The sequence below is a fragment of the Mustela nivalis genome, assembly GCF_964662115.1.
Source record: "Mustela nivalis genome assembly, chromosome: 14".
NCBI classification, from domain to species: Eukaryota; Metazoa; Chordata; class Mammalia; order Carnivora; family Mustelidae; genus Mustela; species Mustela nivalis.
Genome location: NC_139033.1, coordinates 13,519,127 through 13,540,876, shown reverse-complemented (window position 1 = coordinate 13,540,876; position 21,750 = coordinate 13,519,127). Strand labels below are relative to the sequence as shown.

At 54.6% G+C, this 21,750-nt stretch overlaps 1 protein-coding gene across 4 annotated transcripts; it reads right to left on the bottom strand.

The window, feature by feature from the left end:
* Positions 1-2,243: 2,243 nt before the first annotated feature.
* Positions 2,244-21,550, bottom strand: KMT5A (lysine methyltransferase 5A). 4 transcript variants are annotated; one of them, XM_082698531.1, is made up of 8 exons: positions 21,411-21,550; positions 15,932-16,053; positions 14,592-14,748; positions 11,192-11,411; positions 10,739-10,826; positions 6,096-6,155; positions 4,764-4,954; positions 2,244-4,119 (listed from the first exon to the last, which is right to left on the bottom strand). In XM_082698531.1, exons 1-8 carry the CDS (start codon positions 21,418-21,420, stop codon positions 3,909-3,911), a joined length of 1,059 nt encoding a protein of 352 aa, XP_082554657.1. In that variant the 5' UTR covers positions 21,421-21,550; the 3' UTR covers positions 2,244-3,908. The 4 variants fall into 4 exon arrangements, with proteins under 4 accessions (XP_082554657.1, XP_082554659.1, XP_082554656.1 ...); XM_082698533.1 differs by lacking the exon at positions 21,411-21,550 and adding an exon at positions 16,322-16,642; XM_082698530.1 differs by lacking the exons at positions 15,932-16,053; positions 21,411-21,550 and adding an exon at positions 16,322-16,620.
* Positions 21,551-21,750: the final 200 nt, after the last annotated feature.

Below are 21,750 nucleotides of genomic sequence, written 5' to 3'. Positions count from 1 at the left end.
CTTCTCTGCCTCCCGAGAAACACAGGCCCTGCAGAGGCCAGTCCAGAGCCTTCGGTCAGGGGCTCCTGATTTCTGACCCCAGATCATGGTGCCCCTCTTCACAGGGGGGAGGCAGGAGAAAGGTGCCTGCGCCTTGGACGTGAGAGCCAGCTGGGAAAACAGATCTATGGGTCCTGCCTTCAGAACCCCCACGCAGAGGCTGGGCAGACCGCCCACAGGGGCTGCAAGACCACAGAACAGAATGTGTGTGAGTGGGGGTGGGGGTGTGGCGGAGTGCTGTGTCCCTTACAGGAGTGCAGAACAGACTCAGCTCCTGGGAATGACATGGAAAGTCCATCCCGAGGCACTAGCCTTAAATCCTACAGCCCCAGCGACGGCAGCCCCCTTCCCTATCCCTGAGCCAGTCTTGCTTTGGTTTCCATCTCCTTGTCTCCGGGCTGTAGGACAGCCAGAAAGTCTGGAAGGAGACAGATCATAGTGTGTTGCTGTCCATAAGGCATTTATACATAACACCTGCCCTCCCGGACCTGGGGGACCCCCCTGTACAAACGTTCAGCTGCCTCTTTTTCCCTCGTGGAGCTAGATAAGGCCAGAAAACCCTACTCCGAAAGAAATGTCAAGTTAAAATAGTTTCTCCTGTGTATCCAGGGAGAGACCGACTTTTAAAGAAGGACAATAAAGAACGCTCAGATTTTAGCAGCTCTTGATCAGATCAGACAATGGGCTGTCGGAGTTCCGAAGGTAAGTCCCGGGAGTGTTTCTCCTGGAGCTGGGGTCCCGTGTGACCATGGAATGTGCTAGAGCTCCTTCCATGCCACAGGCTTCCTCCGCCACACCCAGCACCCGGAGGAACTGGCTGAGAAGTGGATTTCCAAGTCAGGTTTCACAAGGCACAAGAAGTGGTTGCTGTAGCGATCATCTTTAAAAAATGAGTAGGTTGGGGCGCCTGGGTGGCTCAGTGGGTTAAGCCTCTGGCTTTGGCTCAGGTCGTGATCCCAGGGTCCTGGGATTGAGCCCTACATCGGGCTCTCTGCTCAGCAGGGAGCCTGCTTCCCGCTCTCTGCCTGCCTCTCTGCTACTTGTGATCTTTATCAAATAAATAAATCAAATCTTAAAAAAAAAAAAGAAGTAAATACAGCCGCTAAGTGTCAGAGTTCGGAGGCTCTTTGCGATCGATAGTCCCAGGCAAAGTTTCTTCCTTCCTTCCTTTCTTTCTTTTTTTTTTTTTTGAAGATTTTGTTTATTTATTTGGGAGAGAGCACAAGTGGGGGCAGGGGGAGGAATAGAGGGAGAAACAGACTTTCCACTGAGCAGGGAGCCCAATGCGGGGCTCGAACCCTGGACCCTCAGATCATGACCTGAGCCGAAATCACAAGTCAGACACTTAACCAACTGAGCCACCCAGGCGTCCTGAAGCAAAGCCAAGTTTCAATCTTAACAGCAAACATGATGCCTGAGGGCATGCTCCACATGCTTTTCCCTTACTAACTCCTGTAATGCATTCCCCCACGTGCGTGCACCAGCTCTGCCCCATGTTGCCGAGGGAAGTGACACGCACAGAGCCGTCACCTGCCCAGCGTCACACAGCTGGCTGTCCCAGGGCCAAGTGCACTAGGCCACCAGACCACCCTATTCCCTCCAAGGTGAAGACGGAGTCATCCGTGACGGCTGAATCCTTAGGACACCCCTGCATGTCAGTGGGGCAGAGGCTGTTCCCATGTGGTTGAGCTCTGGAAAAGGAAAGGGATTTGTGCAAGGTGACAGGCTGGCAGACGCAGCTGCTGCTGGCATCAGATCTTCCACTTGTCAGCCAAGGACTCTACCCACTGTCCCCATCCGCCTCGAGTGCAGTGGCTGGTGGGGCACGTGGTGGGGAGAGATGTGGACTGGTAGGAGGCGCTTCCCACTCAAGACAGGCACACACGATGATGCCAGGCGTCGTTCTAAGGGTGTTTTCAACATGCGTTGGCTTTTAATCATCGCTGGCACCTATGACCCCCATTGTACCAATAACAGAATGTTCTCCTAGGAGGGCATTCACCCCACCCTTTTCTTTTTAAAGATTTAAAGTAACCTCTGCACCCAACATAGGGCTTGACCTACAACCCCCAGATCAAGAGTTGTATGCTCTACCAACTGAGCCAGCTGGGTGCCCCTACTGTGTAACCCTTTTGTAAAAGAAGGCTGAAAAATCCAACCCTCTGTCTCCACCATGTAAAAAATAGAAAGACACACAGGTGGCCTTGCCTGGCAATAAATATTTTAATTTTTGTTTCATTTTTATGATGACAAATAATTTTCAAGTTATTTCCTTTTTTTTTTTTTAAATACAAAGCTAAACCACAAACAGGTACAACCAAGACATTTTATCTCACATTTACACACTCTGTCGGATCCTCGTCCAATTCTCTGACCACTGACCAGGCAAATGTGGGTTTGGGGGGAAGACTTTCTTAGGTAGCACCGTGGTGAGGCCAGGGGGCAGGGGTGGGGGGGGGCATCAAGGTTGAGGACAGGCTCTCATACCTGTCTCCATTCACATTTACCTGGGACCAGGGGAGGCCAGGAGACCCCAGGTCATGGATCCAGAGCCATGGCCCCCTGGACTGCAGGTTAACAGAGTGAGAATAGGTCCCCCTTCAGGAGGGAGGAGGAAGCTACCTACCCCTCCTGTCACAGTCAAGGTGAAAACTTGACCCTTAGCCTTGATCCTGGGCTGCCGGGCCTGCCCACTCCACTGCTACCAGCGGCTGGGGCGGGGGCCCTGCATTTCAGGGTCTGCGGGCCCCCCCTTCGGTTCATGGCTGCATCTTCATTTTTGCAGGAAGGACACCAGGTGGTCTGACAATCAGAAAGCCTGACAGCAGGTCTGGGAACTTTCAACCCATTGGAATCAGGTCAGGGTGGGGGAGGGGGGGGTAATGGGTAAGTAATTTCTGGTCCCGCTACAAAACTTTTATTTTTGATTAGAATAGAGTACCATCTCAAATCTCCTCTACAAAAACCAAAAAAACCCCAAAACCAAAAAAAAAAAAAAAAGAAGAAGAAGAAGAAAGAAGAAAAACGCAGCCACTCACTTCAAGACCTATATACATGTAAGTTGTTTTCTGTGGTTTTTTCTTTTTTTTTGTCTTTTTTACATTTTTTTTACTTTTTATTATTATTATTTTTTTAAAATAAATTCAGTGTTCACATTTCTATAAAGAATTAACCCAGTTTTGGGAAACCCTGCCCCAGCAGGGTGAGCAAGCAATGCTTTTCCCTGCCCACATCTACTCTGATTACCCGCCCTGATGCTTCGAGGTGCCCAGAAAAGCGGCAGCCTGTGGAAGAGTAAACCTAGGCCTGGCCCGCGCCTGGGGGCCACAGGGTCAGTAAGCTTTCGAGAAAGCAGAGGGGAAGACTAGCTTACTGCGAAACCTTTTTTAAAAAATATTCATACACTTCCATGTGCGCCTGTCCAGACGTCAGGAGAACAAGAGCTTGGGAACACCCCGGCCGGGCCCGGGAGGCGGCGTCACCCGCCCCTGGCCGGAGGGGTGTGGGGAGGAGAGTCCTGGCTCTTCGGTGGGAGGCGGGAGTCACCCAGCTTCCGAGTTCATGTCCACTCTTTCCTCTACAACCTGTGCTGCGTCTCTGACTGCATGCACGGGAAGCACGAACGTGTGACTTGTATGCAAAAAAGGTACAAAAACAACTAGAATAGAAAAGTTTTGGTAATATAAGGCCATCTGTTCAAGTCCACCTTGGAAACCTGTAACAGATATTTAAATACTACAGTGAAAAGGCATCTTAATATACTTTTTAAAAACATCTGAAGTAATCTGCTAAGATTAAGTGTGTAAAAAAAAAAATCAATTCCCTTTGAGGGCACTTTGTCCATGGAAGAAGGGGGGAGGGCGGGGAGGTTAATGCTTCAGCCAGGGGTACGCTTCGATGGAAGCCCGGCTGCGGTCCCCATAGTCATACAGGAGCTCCTCCCCGGCCTTGATGTCGCGGGAGGCGATGAGGATGAGGTGAGGCACGCCGTCGATGTCGTGCAGTTTGGTCTGGCAGTTCCCGCACTTGCTGTGATTGATCAGTCTTCCCAGGCGATTTGTCTCTCGAGTCGCATCCACGCTGGCGGGCGGGAGGGCAACAGAGGATTACATTGATAAAGAGGCTTTTGATCCCTGTCCCGGCCAGCGCTCGACTCTGGTGGGATGTCGATTTATAGCCACGTTTGGGGGAAAGCAATTCGAATCAAAAAATCATCTTTAAGAGCCCAGGAGGCACTGGGGCGGGGGCAGGGGAAGGGTAGGAGGAGACGGGAACACAAAAGGCTCCTTGTGGGGGGGGGTGCGTGGGGCAGGTGCGTAATAAATGAATGAATGAAAATCGACTCAGCGGGGTCGTGGGGGAGGCGGTGTGGGCGAGAAGGCAGGGAGCATCGGGAACTCTCCGCACCTTCCGCCCCATTTTGCCGGGAACCTAACACAGCTCAGAAAAACAGAGCCTAAAACAAAACAAAACAAAAAATCGAGTGCACCGGCCATATGGTTAGAGGAGAACCAGTGATTTCTAGAGCCGCTCTGGCCGAGCGCCACGAACGCCAGAACGGGCCCAATCCCGAATGTTAAAATGACAAGTGGGGGAGAACAGCTTCGTGGCTTTGGCGGGGGGTAGCAAGAGCGAAACAAAAAGTAGGAGCCAGAGGAGGAAGCAGGGTGCCCCTGTGGCTCCCGGCCCCGAGGGCTGTCCTCGCTGCCAGGCCGCGGACTTACCAGTAGGTTTTGCTCAGATACTGAAAATAGTACATGTAGCAGCCCGTGGATGGGTCCTGGGCGTACAGAGCCTCCCGCTTCTTGGCGTCGGTGATCTCGATGAGGTCCCCGTGGTACTCGACCACAAACTCGCCCCGGGAGAACTGCTTGGTGGCGATCACTCCCCGGCCCTTGCCGTCGATGAGGTCAATCTGTGGGGAGGAGGAGAGCGCTGCTTCCTGACCCGGCGGCGGGCCGGCTGCCCAGGGCCTGCCTCACCTTCTCACAACAGCTTCGCAGAGGTGCGCCCTAGACCCCATCACTAGGGACACAGCATGACGGGTATGATGAACCAGAGGCCGCTGTGCAACCATCTCCACAATCCATCACCCCGAAAAGGTCCCCTGTGCCCTTTTAAAGCATTGTTACATCTGAGCCTCCAGAGAGATCTGCCGGGTGGGTGTTGCCCCATCTTGTAGGAAACAGAGGCTCCGAGAGGCAGAACTATGTCCAAGGCCACATGACTGGGAAGTGGTAAAAGCCTGACTCACATCCACATACGTGGCCTTTTCCGGGGAGTAGGAGGACCCCGTGTGCCAAGTGTCTCCTTTTTTCTGCAATTTACCCTCCTGTGCCTCTCCTTGTTCAGTTATAAATGGGGTGCAGGGTGACTGCTTGCGTGGCCCAGACCCCTCGGCGGCCACCACAGGCTCCGCCCTTCTCATCCACCCGTGTGTTTGCAGTACAGGAGAAGAATAGGAAATTTCCTGGGCCCTGTCATTTCCCAGGAAACAGAATTTAGGAAAAATGTGTCAGTCTGACTGGGCCTCATGCTAAATGAAAGCAAGCCAGATACAACAGGCCATCTACTCTGTGACTCCGTTCATAAGAAATGTCCAAAACAGCCAAACCCACAGACACAGACACATTAGTGGTGGCCGGGGCTGGGGGAGTGAGCAGTTGATGGCTACTGGGTACAGGGTTTCCGGCTGGGAGGATGAGAAAGTACTGGAACTAGACAAGACTGACGGTTGCACAACGCTGTGAATGTACTTAATGACACTGAATTGTACACTTTAAATGGGTTAAACTGGTACATTTTATGTCATATGTACTTTACCGCAAATTTAAAAAGTTTCATTGGGTAACATTTCCCATATAAAGGCCATTAACGTTTCCTTCCTGAGACGTTCCCTGAACAGATTTAGTATCTGGCCGCTTGACAACCCGCTGCGGTGACCGTTACGGGGCTAGGGCAGCCCGCTGGCCGCTGGGAGCTGAGGAGCAGGGGTCGGGGGGTGGGGGGGACCCACCAGCCGCAGCCTCCGAGCAGTAGGCCCTGCTGCCTCTTACCTTCATTCCTTCTTCCTTCCCACTTTCAATCAACTCGTCTATTCTTTTCCTTTCTTCAGACTGGGCAGAGGGAAGAAAAAAAGCAGCACTTCAGCATTCTCTCCTGGGCCACGCTGGGCAGCCTGGACCACCCACAGGTCACTCAGGGCTGGCCTCCGTGACAGCAGTCCCCGAAGATGCCCGCACCCCCACAGCCCCATCCGTTTCTCACCGCCATCTGTTGTGGACGGTTTGCCACCTGGGGCTCACATGAACCGGGGTGTAGGGGGGAGGGCGGGGACACGGCGGTGGGCCGACTGCAGAGTGGGTTGGGGGCTCTGTACTGTTTGGCCCGTGCAGTATCGTTTAGACTATCCAAACTGCCGACGTGTAAAATCAGGACAGAACTCCGTACACCACTGGCCAGGGCAGAGAGGCTGTGTCCTCAAAGGGGTGGGTGTACACCATGTCTCTCCTGTCTGACAGCCCCCCCAGGAGCCTTGCTTTAGAAACTGGACCTGGGTCTCCACGAAGCCACGGCCACGGCTGAGAACAGGGCCTCCCACCCCCAAGAGGCAGTACCACCCCGAACAAAGAAGTCCAAAGGACTGCACACTCCTGGCCTCACCGGCCCCTCAGGACCACCACCTCCCTCCCAGATCCAAGTCCCATGCTCTGTCTGTGCCCGGGACTGTGGGGAGGCACAGGGAGCCACACAGAAAGCAAGCAGAAGCTGGGGCCCTCTTCTGGGCACCACAGAGGGGCGCACGGGCGGGGGGCCTCCACCCACCGCTGAGCAGACCTGGCCCAACCAGTGGCCCCTGCTGGCAGCGCACACGGACCTTCCCGGGCCCTCTCCACGTGGCAGGATGGGGACACCGGGTTTACAGACCCAGCGTGAGGGCCACACTACATACCCCTGCATCCAGCCCACGTCCCAGCTCTTCCACGGCCACCCGCCAGCCAAGCCGCGGCCACCATCCCCGGGCTCCCGGCGCCCACCCTGCCCCCCCCTCACTCTGTTCCCCACACAGCAGCCAGAGCCGTCTTGTACACAATCTACAAGAGGCGCCTGGGCGGCTCAGTTGGTTAAGTGTCTGACTCTTGGTTTTGGCTCAGGTCACAATCTCTTGTTTGGGGTCATGGGATCGAGCCCCGCATCGGGCTCTCTGCTCAGCAGGGAGCCTGCTTCCTCCTCTCTCTGCCTCCTTGTGCTCTCTGTCAAATAAATAAATTAAATCTTAAAATAAATAAATAAATAAAATAAAATATGGGGCACCTGGGTGGCTCAGTCAGTTAAGCGTCTGCCTTCGGCTCAGGTCATGATCCCAGGGTCCTGGGATCGAGCCCCACGACAGGCTCCTCTCTCTCTGCCCCTCCCCCGACTCATGTGCTCTCTCACTCATTCTCAAATACATAAATAATTGAAAATAAAATAAAAATGTCGTTTCCCTGCTTAAAGCCTTCCAGAAAGTTTACTGAATAGTTATCGACCAATGTTGGTTCACTGTGGCAGATGTTACCAGGACGGTGTAGGGAAGGTGTTAATGATGGGGAAACTGAGTCAAGGATCTATGGGAGTACTCTGTACTATCTTCGCAGCTCCTCTATAAATCTGAAATTATTCCAGAACAAAGAGTTTATTTAAAGAGAAGCAAAACCTTGAGGCCCCTGGGGGTGCACTCTGTTGAGCATCCACCTCTTGGTTTCAGCTCAGGTTGTATCTCAGGGCTGTGAGATCAAGCCCCACATTGGGCTCTGCACTCTGTGGGAGTCTGCGTGAGATATTCTCTCTCTCTCCCTGTGCCCTTTCCTCTCCCAAATGAATAAATAAATCTTTTAAAAAGAGAGAGAGAGAGGGAGTGAGAGAGAAGCAAAAGCTTTTCCATACCTTCCCACTGCAACAGAGATAAAATCCATTCTTCCAGTGGCCTGTGAGGCTACACAGAGTCCCAGCCATCTGCCATAGTCACCCTTGCTCCTACATTCTGGCCACACTGGCTGACTCTCTTACAGGGCCAGGCTTGTTCCTGCCTCAGGGCCTTTGCAGGTCCTCCCCACCCCAGCCTGGAACACCCTTTCTCCCAATCCCTTCACCTGGCTTGTGTCCTCCCTTCCAAGCTCTGCTCAAAAGGCAGCCCCCTCAGTGAAACTTCTGTGACTACTGTAGCTACTGTAGCCTTAGCCTCACCCAGCTTTCAAACTACTCTGATTTATTAATGTCCAAGGACTATCTGAAATTATATTGTTCTTTGGTGGGTTTTTTTTTTAAATTGTGAATTACTCCCCACTGGAATACGAGCTGAGTACAGATCCTGCACGCCATGGGATGTCCTGCCCCAGAAAGGTGCCTGACACATAGTAAGCCCTCAAGCAATGGCAACATTACCACACGCACTTCCCTGCGGAAAAATTATTAGCGTGCGCAGGAGACCAGACCAGGGAGGAGCGAGGTAAGCTCTGTAACGGAAAGTGACCTGAGGACTTTCCTGCCATGACTGAATGTGGCACCAGGACCTGGGAGCGGGCTAGATGCCCTGAAGGCAGAGCCACAGTCTGAGCTCCATTCCGGAGGCTCCACACTCAGAAGCACGCGTGAACCACCTCCAGGCCTCCGAGCGAGAACCCAGGCAGTAGTCTATGGGGGTCGGGTGGAGGCAGACTGAGTGGGAGGTAAGCGAAGTCTGAATTAGGTCGAGGCTGCTCTGCACATCAGGCCTGGCGCTGGGCTGAGGAAGAAGAAGCCAGGGCACTGTACCCATGTAGGCTGTCACCCCACCCACAAGCAGGCCAGCCAACTAAGGGGCCCCCACTGCGAAGCAACAAGCGGTTCAGGGTTTTCTCTCCAAGGCCCAGTGTCCACCCTCTTGAGCCCTGGCTCTGGCCTGTCTTCAGACTTAATTATCTGCAAAAGTTGTCATTTTAGTTTCTCCCCTGGCTACCCCCAACCCTTTCTCACGCCCCATGTGCCCGGACCCGGGTTTCTGGGGCCTCAAAGAGCAAGCAGGTCGGGACTAACCTTACCCCTCGGACAAGGCCCAGCTGCCCCTCGAGTTTTACCTGTGCCATCAAGAGAAGACACCGCCCTGGCCAGCCACAGCCTCACACCCCAGCCAACGGCCGCCTACCCGCCTGGCCAGCAACCACCTGGCCCTGGTGCTCACTGGGCAGAGCTAACCCAAACAAGGGGAGCACAGCATGGCTCTCCCCGCCACTGGCTCTCTGGTGACACGGAGAGCTTTACTAGCTGCAGACCAAGCTTCGGAGAAGCGTCTGTTCCCTCCTGCTCAGCTGCTGCCACATTTTGCAGCCCTGCATCACGTCCTGTGGCAGCCTGCCCTCCCCCAGCCTGAAAAAGACCTTCTTTTTTTTTATTAAAAAGGCAGACTCAGCTGCCCTCCCTCTGCAGCCCATGGCAGGCCTCGGCGAACCCCCAGCGCTCCCCGTGTGGGCACCGCAGCCCCGATCGCGGCTGAGAGCTGTGCTGGGTTCTGGGGCCTGGCACACACCCTCGCCCTCTGCAGGGCTGTCTTGAAGAGTGACCTCGCACCGCCTCCCACTGCAGGCAAACATTTTATAACCGCTTGTTCTTGGCTGAAAGACACTGCCTTTCTAAAGAAATAAAGCCAAAGCTTCTCCCTGGGGGGCGAAGCAGGGGGTGGGGGTGGACCCCTTCTCTCACTTATGTTAAAGGAAGCCTCATCGATTCAAATAAGCAGGGGAAGAGAATGCTACATTGCCGTCTCTGTAACTACAGCTTTAACCTACAAAATGCTGATGGAGTCTAGTTCAGGTTCAAATGCTAATACCGACAAGGCCTCAAGGAGGCAGGCTGGGGGTAGGGGGCGATGGGCACAGAACTCCCGCACCCCTCTGTGGGGGCCACAATCCCAGCCCTGCTCCTCCACCCCAGGGGGCTTTGATGGCATCGGAGGGCGGAGAGCCGCAGGGCAGAGCAGCCCAGGGTCTGTCGCCTCCACACACTGGCAATGACCCCTGCAGTCTGGGCGGCCTTCCTCTATCCGACCCTTGGACCACAGCTGGGAGGGAGAGGAGAGGGGCCGCGGGATATGACGACCACAGGGAAGCAGTGGTGGCCACAAGTCAACCAGTGCCTCCAGGACGCAAGGCCTGGTTCCCAGTGTTCCTCAACCCTGAACTCACTAAATCCCCCCAAAAACATGCCTGAGAAATACTGGTTTGTTATCCCATTTTACAGACAGGGCAACCGAGGCACAGAGCAGTTAAGTGACTGGCCCGAGTCCTACAACCGGTAAACGGCTTCGGAGACCCGCTCCGCACCCCAGAGACGCGACACAGGACCGTGTAACGAGCACACGGGCAAGCCTGGGGAAGTGCGTGCGGCCTCCCCCAAGGTCCCATGCTCTGACTGCCCTGCCACCGCGTCCTGGGAAGGGCACTGTCCCTGCAATGCTGGATCGCCGGGGTGCGCTACAGCGGACGGGGTTCCTCCACGGAAGCGTCTCGCCCAGGCCTCCCGGGGACCCCAACCGCCAGGAGGGTGCCGTCCCTAGGAGGTGGCCCTGGAGACCGCTCCAGTCCTGACCCTGTCCTGCTCTGGTCCCGCCTGCTGCGCCTCGGTCCCCCGCCCCAGGCCCCGCCCCCGCCCCTCCACCAGCCAGGGGGCAATCACTGCACGCTACCTGCAGCTCAGCTTTGCTCTTCCTGGAGCTCCTCCGCACCGGGTAAAAATCCGTGAGTTTGCGATTCTGCTGGGCCTTCCCTTGAGCTCTGGGGTGGGAAGGGCAGAGGAGAACACAAGGGCACGCTGAAACCACGCTCAGCCCCGGAGGTGGCTCCTTGGCAATGATGTCACTTCAACATCTCCGTCCCCGGGGGCCTGTGGTCACCAGGCTCACCCACCCAAGGGGGCCTCGGAGCGCGAGACAGGCTGCCTGCTCTGTGTCGGGGGGCACTGGGGGCTCCTGAGCTCTGGACTCAGACCAGGTAACGATGTCCCTGGGGGGGGGGGGGTCTCACACAGCACCTGGGCCCGGATGACACAGAGGCCGGTAGGGGACCTGCTCCCCCAGCTGGCACCTGAGCCAGGTCTGGGGCTGAAGCCGCACCCTGCGCCGCCTCCAGGAGGCACTTACTTCTTCCGCGGGGCCTGTTTGCCCTTGACGGGTTTCTTCAGGGCTTGCTTGGCGATGGCAGCGATGGCAGGATCACAAGAGGAGGTCGGAGTTTTTGGAGGTTCTGCTGCTTCGGATTTTTGGTTTGGAAAAGGTGCCAGGGGACCCCTCCTGGCGTCTTTGAGCTTCTGTTCCTCGGACTTCATGGCGCTCCGTACTGCGTTCCCACTGTTTCTCTTCTCTGCAGGCAGAGCGCGGGGAAAGACAGAGGGTTAGTCGCTACTCTCCGTCTCCCAGCCTCCCGACCTTCAGCTTCTAGGACAGGCTTCTGGAAGGGAGAGGCCCTGGGTGGCAGGCTCAGTGCCCTCCGCCTGGGGGACCCCGTGTCTACTAACGGCTCCCAGGGGAGCAGCACGTGGCTTCACTTTCGGACCCAGGCACAGGGCAGAGCTTTTTGTCTGCATCTTTTTAATTCCTTTTATTTTCAGCTTTACTGAGGTTATCATTGAGAGAACAGTAAGGTATTTGCAGTGTATTTCCTGATGATTTGGTAGACATGGTAGACGATTCCTCCCATCTAGCGTGTGAACGTTTCTGATCTCCTGCCTCTTGATGGGGGTGGGGGGAGCAAGAGAGAGGACCCTCGAGGCAGAGCCACCAAAGGAGGCACCAGCCACGAAGGTGCTCAATCCGGAACTTGCCCACAGACTCCAGGAAAAAAGCAAAACTCCCAGAGTGGACCTGCGTTGATGGACAGGAATGAGGTCATAAAGCAGAATTTCTTCCCTAGCAAAGACCTCTGCCCCAAGAGCTGCCTGGCGCGCTTCATTTCAGACTCTAAGAAAAAAACGTTTCCTCCTCTAAGGGGACCAAAGCCCTACGTTCAGTGGTTCTCGGCACAGTGACCTGACACTGACCCGTGCGGCGCTGGGAGGGATGGAGAAAAGGATGTGTTACTAAAAATAGCTGTGAAGCACCAGTGTGGGTGAATGATAGACTTTTTGGGAGAATGACGGACTTTAAAAAAAAAAAAAAAAAAGGAAGAAACGTAAGTCAAGAATACATAGCTGGGGGGCGCCTGGGTGGCTCAGTGGGTTAAAGCCTCTGCCTTCGGCTCAGGTCATGATCCCAGGGTCCTGGGATCGAGCCCCGCATTGGGCTCTCTGCTCAGCGGGGAGCCTGCTTCCTCCTCTCTCTCTGCCTGCCTCTCTGCCTACTTGTGATCTCTGTCTGTCCAATAAATAATAAATAAAATCTTTAAAACAACAAAAAAAATAAAAATAAAAAGAATACATAGCTGGTAGGAACATAAAATGGCGCAGTCACTTTAGAAAAGAGCCTGGCAGTTGTTCAAAAGTTCGACATGGAGTTACCATATGACCCAGCAGTTCCTCTCAGAGGCGGCTGTTACGAGAATTAAAAACATATGTCCACACAAAAACCTGTATGCGAATGTTTGTGGCAGCTTATTCGCAAGAGCCAGAGCAGAAACGACCCAAATGTCCATCCACTGATGACTGGGGGAGCACAATGCGGTCCGTCCACGTGACGGGATATTATCCAGACACGGAAAGGAGTAACGTCCTGACACCTGCCCTTGAAAACGTGATGCTGAGCGGAAGAAGCCAGACCCCGAAGGCTACAGATTCTGCGGGATTCCGTCTACTTATGTCCAGGGACACAAATCCACAGGGTTCTGAAAATACATTAGTGGCTGCAAGGGCTGGGGGAAGAGGTGGAACCACGGATACTAATGGGTACAAGACTTCTTTTTTGGCGCAAGGAATGTTCTGGTACCAGACAGTTGGTCATGGTTACGCCTGTCTGTGATAAGACTAAAAACCACCACGTTGGACACTTTCAAATGGTGACCACTGTGATAGGAGACTCAGAGCGCAATAAATAAGCTAAAAAGAAAATGATGTCAAAATCCACCCAGGCTCCTTTCACTGCCTCACACCCCCTAAGTGGAACCTGATGGAATTAAGTCCAGGACACCACCCTTAAAGATCCTAGGAGTGCATGACGCCCGTGTACGTCAGCTAACACGTCAGTCTGAGTCAAGGCAGAAACAAAGCTGAGAATCAAGGACAAAAGCCTGGCCCTTGAGGTCTCCTCCAAAGTATATCCGGCCCCAGATCCTAACTGTGGCCATTTAGTGACACTAGAAGTAAAAAAAACTAGCTTTTGTACATGTCACCGTTCAGGATCACTCACATTCCACCCCATTCCAGGAGGGATGGGAGACGGCCTGACCACCATTTAGGGAGAGCCCCTTCCTCAGTCCCTACGTGGTAAGTGCTAGCCTAAGTGTTGCCAATGCAGTGAGGAACAGGCCAGGAAGGAAGCGGTGCCAGTGTGAAGCACTGCACAAAGCCCTCCCCACCCAGGCTCTAACCAATCTTCAGATAGCCCTGCGAGGCAGGAGTTCTCCTTCCCACTTCAAAGATGAAAGAACAGAGGCTTGCAAAAGCGGAGTGACCTGCCCCAGACTCTCCTTGAGAGTGGCAGAGGTAGGATTAGAACCCAAGTCATTTGAAGACGGACTGAAATAGTATCACCCACTGCCCTGGGTGGGGAGATCAAGCTGAGGCCCAGCTCCTGCCCCTGGTTCTGGACTTCTCCAGCCCTGGCGCTCAGCTCTGGCTGCGGACACTGTGCTCACCACCACTTATGGCATTTCTGTAAATGAATTACAAGGCTTCCTCATCCAAAGCAGATGGCTGCCAGAGTTCTGCTTCTTTAAGGCAAGTTTTAATTAGAAGGGACCTTGGTGAATTGGGGAAAGCTCTTCTTCTCCACTGCAGCTTTAAGAGGGACAATATTTGGAAGGGAGCAAGATTTCTATGAGGTTTCAGCCTGTTTTTGCAGGGCCAAATAGAATTTCCAGTAATTATGTATTTTCTTGTTCGGTATTTTAACTCTGGATCTCACCACGGAGTGTGCTGCTTCAGAGAGCAGCACTGAGCACTTGAGTGGCAAGAAACTCAGAAAGGAGGTCAAAGCCGGCTCAAAAGAGGAAAGGAAGTCAGTTCCCTGCGTTCACACAACACAGTTAGGACGGCGAGCCCCTGCTCTGTACCCCCCAGACCCCTAAGTTCTGTACTGTGGGTACTTGTGAGCCTCTGGATCTGTAGCTCAGGTGTGATTTTTGCAACCTGGCAACACACTCAAGCTTGAGCGATAGGCTAACTCTTGCGAAAGCAGGGAAAACCTGTTAGACCGACAGGGCACACACCCTGGGACAGGCCGCTCTTCCCCCGGTGTCTGTTTCTTAGGAGCAAGACAGAACATGGTTCAAACCCTTGAACTTGGGTTTGAAAAGGCTGGATAAACATTTAACACATGCGCACAATTCCGGAAGAGGGGCTTCTGCAACCGGACCAGCTGTGGTCAGAGCAGGGCCATTTCAGAGCCTTACCTTCTCGTTTCCTGTAGAGTCCCGCTAATGGCTTCCCCTGGCATTTGACTTCGTGATGTGCAACTGAGTTCTCTTCCTGAAGGGGGGAACGCATTCCAGAGCATTTGTTGGGGCTCATGTAGGAATAGATCTTTGATTGCCCGGTAAATACATTCTCCTAAAACGACAAATGCATGTTCTGAAAGAGGCGTGAAGAAGATCCCAGGGCAAATGGCGGAGAAGGGCACTCAGAATAACCAAAACCAAAGACAGACATCATCTCTCAAAAGCAGGCCACCAGGAGTTGCCAGTCCTGCGGGGAACAGTGGAAGGTTTAGGATCTCCCAAGTACAAATTAGACGCTTCCCAAACTCATAGGGTCTCCAATTCTGGCCACTAAGGGCACATCTGGCTGGCACGAAGCCAGCTGTATACCAAGGTGTATACCAGAAGCAGACAACCTACCAGGAGCAGAGAGGTCGGAATGACCCAGACTGAACAACTGCAGAATTTGATGGGCCGGCCTGTGTGCAGGAGCTAACTCCCCTGGCAGGAGCTTCGGGAACTCTTAGCCCAGAAACAGGCCTCAGGGAATCTGATTAACCACTTCTGGGTCTGAAGGCAGCCTCGAGGACTTGTCAGGACTGCCTGAGCCTTCAGTGTGCCCAAGCCTGGCCCCTCTCAAATCAACGCAGCCTCCCAGGACTGCGGGACTGGACTGCAGTGGTAATCGAAGGGTGTGGTTAAGGGTGGAGAGCTTAATAAAAGCAGAGCCTACGGCCAGCTCCTGTAGGGCGGTCACTCTATTGCAAATGGCATCCAGGCATTAAAAGGAGGAGGGTGGGCAGGCGGGTGGGGGCGGTACAGGTCACTGCTGGCGTCTCTGGGTGTGGGGCCTCTCCTCTGAGTAAGCACGGATTGGAGGAGGGCTTCCCCAGAAAACATGGTAGGGCCTTTCTGCCCAGTGAACCTTTAAACACCAAATCGGCGAGACCCGTGACCTCTCTGAGGGACCCGGGCAGGCCCCGCACACCCTGGGGAAAGCAGCCACACCGCCGGGGTAGCTGGATCTCGGGGTGCGGAAATGCCATAAAGACACAAACTTTTCCGAGGTCAAATACTACCAGGGTCATGGCGGAGCCAGTGCGGACGCCACTCCCAGGCAGGCAGCAGAAAAGGAAGCTGCCCGAGCCGGGCGCCCCGCCCGCACGCCCGCACCCCCCCGCCCCTGGGCCCAGGGCCGCGGGCGGGGGTCCCGGGGCGCGCGCGCGCACGTGCTCGCGGCGCCGGGCCGGCGGGGGCGGCCGGCCGCGCGGCCCCTTGGGGCGCGCTGAGTGAGTGCGGGGAGGGTGCCTGCTTACCCCGTTGGTGCGGGGCCTCCCCGGGCCCCTCCGCTCCACCATCTCCGGGCCCGGGGCCGTCGCTGCCACCGCCGCCGCCGCCGCCGCCGCCTCCACCGCGCGGGGCTTGGACATCTTCCTGCCTGGAGAGGGGGACCCGGGGGAAGCGGGGGAGGGGGCGCTCAGGGCGCGGCGGGGCGGGGAGCGGGGCCGCCCGGGCCGGGCGCCGCGACGGCGCCTCCCGCCGCAGCCATGTTCCGAGGGCCTGGCGGTGGTGGGCCGCCCGCTCCGCCGGGAGGCAGGGGCCGGCCGGCCGGGCCGGGCCGGGGCCCGGGTCGCCCTCCCGCCGCCCGGCCCGGCCGGGCCCCGCGCGCCGCCCGCCCCCCGCGCGGCCGGGCCCGCCACACCCACCTGCAGCCCGGCCAGGCCCATGGCGGCGCGCCCCGCGCCCTCGCCCTCGCCGCCGCCGCGGCCCGGCCACCACCGCTGCCGCTGCCGCTGCTGCTGCTGCTGCCGCCGCCACCAGCGCCGCCGCGGCGCCCCGGGGAAGGGCCGGCGGCGCCCCACGGCGCCCCCTTCCCCCATGGCCTGCGAGGCAGGGCCCGGCACCAGCGCGCCGCGGCAGCCCCGGCCGGCCCGGGACCGAGGACTCTGGGAGGGAGGCGCTGGCGGCGCGTCCTCCGCGGCCCGCCCGCTCGCCGCCGCCGCCGCCCACCGTCCGGCTCCCGGCCCGGGGAAGGGGCTGGCAGGGGCGGCGCTGCGAGGCTCCTCCGGAGGGAGGGAGGGAAGGAGGGAGGGCGGGCCGGGCGGCCGCGACGAATCCCGACTCGGGCGCGCCCCCTCTCGCGCGTCCTCAGCCACTCGAGGAGGAAGGGGTGGGAAACATGATAATGACAGCCCGGGCTCTCGCCGGCCAGGCTCCTTCTCTCCCTGGCTCCGCGGATATTTTGGGAGACCGGTCGGTGCCAGGCGCAGTCAGCAGCGGTGAGCGCCACAGGCGGGAGTCTTCCAGTGTGCCCGAGCCTGTGCTCCCTGAGCGTTTGGGGGCATTTAATCCTCCGGGGGGGGGGGGTTAGGTCCCGTGGCAAACCCGTTAAAAATGAGGATACTGGGGCTCAAGAGAGGTGCTGGGGCTTGCTTAAGGCCACAGAACTAGAAATGGATGGGATCAAGTGTCCAACCCAGGCGGTCCGCACCCGTTCAGGCCCTTGGGAGATAGAGCCAGTGGTTTTAATGGCAAGTTGGTGGGGTGCTTCCCGTGCACACACGATCTCATCCAAACCTCACAACAGCCCTATAAACGTACACACCATTATTATATCCTTTTATATCCTTTCCACAGAAGGGGAAATTGAGGCTCAGAAAAGGGAGGAGCTTTGGCCAAATTCTCAGAACTAAAAATGAATTTCCTGGCCAAATGACCCCGGAGCCTGCACTCCCAGCCACAGATGAGGAAATTCAAGATGAAAGGGACAGATGCTATTGCAGAAGCGTTAGCAAGTCACCTGGTTCTCCTGTCCACCCCCACGAGAAAATGTCCTAGGAAGGCAGGGGTTCCAGCCAGTCGGGTGTCTTGTGTTGGCAGAGCTTACCATCCTGCACCACTGTGCTGAAGGGTTTGAGGGCCCACAGCCAAGAGTCACTGTATTTCTGCTAAGTCACAGATGCAAACAAGACACCTCAGGCCATCTAGCTCCTACCACTCCGGTCACGGCCTGGGAGGCAAGCATTGGGTTTCTCTCCCTGCATCTGCCCCAGAGGTGCTTTGTGACCATGGCCTAGTCACTCCCCCGGATGAGGCCTCAGCCTCCTTGTGGACAATGACCAAGAACCTTGAATTCCTTAGCCCACTCAGGGCACCTTCCGATGTCCACAGAGAAAGAAATGGCTGTCCCTTGAAGTAGCTGCCTCCCCCTTAGAAGGGATAAGATTAAATAGGATTAAATGGCAGGAATAGGCTCAGGACCGTACCTCCCAGATCAGCTCCCGCTTTAGCATCCTGGGGCAGGGCTGGTCCGGACACCTATCCTCTCCCCTGGCAGCCCCCACACGAACCCTAACTCCAGTAGGATGGAATCCTCTGCTCACTTGAATACCCAAGAGACTACGGGGAGAGTGAAAGAAGATTCTAAAGTGACACTGACAGGCAAGTCAAGCCATTTGAAATAATGTGCGCTCCATCTCCAGCGCGGAGAAAGCTTGCAGTTTGTCGCCAAACGATCATGGGAATCGTGGTTTGAGAACAGGAAGCAGCCACTCAGATCATCTTTTCTACTTCACATGCTAGTTCAACATCCTCCCCCCCACCACCTGCAACTACACACTCATGCTCAGGGTCACAGCTTTCTCGGTTTCGGCCCTCAAATGCAGGGGGCACGTACGTTCAGATCCAAGTCTAGCACCCATCCCTCAACTCTGCAGCTCTGGTTCTAGAAGATCTAATGCAAATCATTCAACGTAACCTTCAACACAGTCTTTCCTGTTTCCAGACATGAGGTGTTTATGTGTATGTAATGAATATACCCATCAGCAGAAAGAAAAACTCTTAATGTTGTCCAGGATCTCACAGAAATAGAATTCAGCAGGAATGATACTAATAGCTAACATTTATTCAGTATTTACATGCTCGGCCCTACAAAAATGCATTATTTAATTTAACCTTCCCAACCCTTTAGGAGAAGGTACTATCCCTCTTGCACAAATGTAGAAATTGAGGCTCAGGGAAGACCAATCAGTTGACAGAATTACCCGACTCAAGTGGTAATAGAGCTGAGGTCTGAACCCAGAGCTACTGCTGTACCAGTGTACTCTACCCTAAAGACTGTATATTGCTTCCCTTGAACTCAGACACAAAAATAGGAATTCGTTCATTCCACAAACATTTATTGAATACCTACTTCGTTGCTGACCCTTGCTAAGGACACAACAGTGTACGTAAAGGCAGATGGAGTACGCTGAGCCAGAGGGGTAGGCAGGGCCCGGCAGGCCAGGGTGAGGATTGTGGGTTTGATCCTAAGAACAGTGGGAGAGGGAGGAGGAGTAAAGGTCACATGATAAAAAAAACTGTGTTCAGGGGTGCCTGGGTGGCTCAGTGGGTTAAAGCCTCTACCTTCAGCTCGGGTCATGATCCCAGGGTTCTGGGATCGAGCCCCACATCGAGCTCTCTGCTCAGCAAGGAGCCTGCTTCCCCCTCTCTCTCTGCCTGCCTCTCTGCCTACTTGTGATCTCTATCTGTCAAATAAAATAAATAAAATCTTAAAAAAAAAAAAAACTGTGTTCATGGGGACCACTCTAGCTGCTGGGGGATAATAAATTGGAAATGGTGAAAGTGGAAAGAGGGGGACCAATTAGGAGGCCATCTGGCCATGGCAGCAGAAATGGAGAAAAGCAGATGGGCTAATCCTCCTCAAACTAATATACTTAAGGTTGAAAATATTTACATGACTGTAAAACTTTAAAACCAGAGAGGAGTTGCCTGGTATCTGAACATTTTGTTCATGGGACCCAGCAGGGTTCTCAAAGTGAGCTACACGTTTGCAACAAAGACAGCTTTTCTAGAAGAAAAGGCCTGACTCTTCATTCAGAGTATTAAAAAGGATTTGATATTTACACTATCAAATGCCCAATTTAATAATCTACAAGAGTAACAAAGCCTTAAGAAATAAGTAACTATGAAAGAAAGAAAAAGAGAAAGAGATGACTACAATTTGGGTGTCAAGTGGTAAAGGGAGAATCACTAACCAATAAATTACAAAGGTGATTTGTAAGCCTGCCACCGTGTGAGCTGGGAACACTTGTCCTCACTTTGGCTAAGGGACACAGAGGAACAAGGAAAGGCATAGCATGGCACTAGACAGTGGCACTGGACTTCAAGCTTCCACCTCTGAAAAATGGGAATAACAATTTGTAAAGATTAACTGAGATAATAAAGTGCCTGGCCCTCAATGGTAATTAGTATTTGCCTATATTAAGTATTTAAATATTTCAATGGCAAATTGCTTAGTTTTGTTTTCCCTATAGATTAATTAAAGCAAGCCATCTTTTTTTTTTTTTTTCTTTTTTCTTTTAAAGGCACTACTGGGGGCGCCTGGGTGGCTCAGTGGGTTAAGGCACTGCCTTCGGCTCAGGTCATGATCTCAGGGTCCTGGGATCGAGTCCCGCGTCTGGCTCTCTGCTCAGCAGGGAGCCTGCTTCCTCCTCTCTCTGCCTGCCTCTCTGCCTACTTGTGATCTCTCTCTGTCAAATAAATAAATAAATTCTTTAAAATAAAATAAAATAAAATAAAGGCACTACTGTTAAAACAGCTTGAATGATTTTGTTCTAATGGGAAAAATGAATCGGGGAAGCATACATTTATTATGATTTGTCAGATACTATTAAGTATACTTTTAGATGCTTAATACTTTCCTAAAGAAAAAATATTCGTCTTAACTCTCTCTGTGGACCGGGTTACGAACCACGTTAATTTGAAGTTCACTTTGCCTCATTTCTTAATCAGAACCTGGGTTGTTCTGAAAGACACTAAAAGACTCTGGATAATAAAGAATGCAATTCGGTGTAGGGCCTGAAAACAAGGGTCCCCAATAAATATTTGCTGAATGAATCTTATTTTATTCATTGTTATTGTACTAGGGAGCGTACTACATTAAGGCAAATTCCTGCTAACGTGTACTGCCTTGGGATTTTGAGAAAAATGTCAAACCTCAACTCTTTTTTCTGAAATAATAATTCTACTCAACCGTCACGCTCAAGTTTTTGTATGAAGGAGACACAGCAGCTGGGAATGACCAGCGGCTGGAGATCACTTTGCCGCATAACGTGGGTCTTACTGTCCTGACAGCAAACTAAGTGTGCAAAGAAGGACTTAAGGCAGCGACATCGCCTCCCGCGGCTGGACAATCCCACCCAAGCCATCTCCGTAGGCAGGAGTCCTGACCAGCTGCGGGACGAAGGGTCGCCCGGGGGAGGGGGGGGTGCCACGGGACTCATCTCATCCCCCAAAATGAGGTAACTCAGGGCGTGAAGAGGAAAGGCGCCTGCTGCGGTGTCCACGCCGACGCGCTCTCCACGATGGAGGTTACCCATCTGCGCCCTGGCCTCGGAGTCACCTCCTTTCCCAGCAAGAGAGAGCCCCGAAACGGGCGAAGCTTCGCCCTCCCCCTCCCCGTATCAATAACATCCATTCCCTGGAGGTGCCCTGCGCTTTAGTCCCCGAAGAGCTTTGACATATGGATCCGTTGTTCCTGGAGAGGCAGGCCGGCGGGTGCCCACACTTTAGAAAGGGGAAACCGAGGCCTGGGAGTGGGAGGGACTTCTGGAGACTTGGATGGGGGGTCGGAGAAGGTTCCGCAACAACCCCCGCCCCCCCAGCCCAGTCTCCGCGCTCGGTCCGAGCAGACCTCAGCAGACCGGCTCCCCGCTGCCGCTCCCGCCACCCTGGTCCCCCGCCCGCACGATCCCCCACCCCGGCCGCCCCGGCGCTGACCACCTGGGCAAATACCTCTAGCCATGGCCCGGCTCTGTCACCGCCTAGGATCTCCCGGGAAACGCAGCTTTCGAAAAAAGTTGCAACAACTGTAGCCAACTGCTCCGCTGAGATACGGCTGCTGCCCTGATTGGCGCCGTGGCCCGCCTCTCCCCAGGCTGCCGGCGTGATAGGCGAACCCAGGAGGGAAAACCCGCCCCTCTTCCCGCCTTCCTGGCGGGGGCGGGGCAAGCGGCCGCACTTTCTACAAGCGCTTTAGGGACAGGTCCCCGCGGAGGAGGTGGGAGGGGGTTTAAATTTTGCCGTCTCCCTGCGCTGATTGGCTGAGGTGGGAGGACACCCGCGCTACCATTGG

What these genes read in the sequence shown, in the direction of transcription:
- KMT5A (XM_082698530.1), bottom strand. Translation starts at nt 16,495, where the DNA reads ATGGGGGAAGGGGGCGCCGTGGGGCGCCGCCGGCCCTTCCCCGGGGCG. An exon ending in TGGGCCTGGCCGGGCTGCAG is followed by an intron (nt 14,749 to 16,321) that starts GTGGGTGTGGCG and finishes TTGTCGTTTTAG; the next exon opens with GAGAATGTATTTACCGGGCA. An exon ending in ACTCTACAGGAAACGAGAAG is followed by an intron (nt 11,412 to 14,591) that starts GTAAGGCTCTGA and finishes CTCTGCCTGCAG; the next exon opens with AGAAGAGAAACAGTGGGAAC.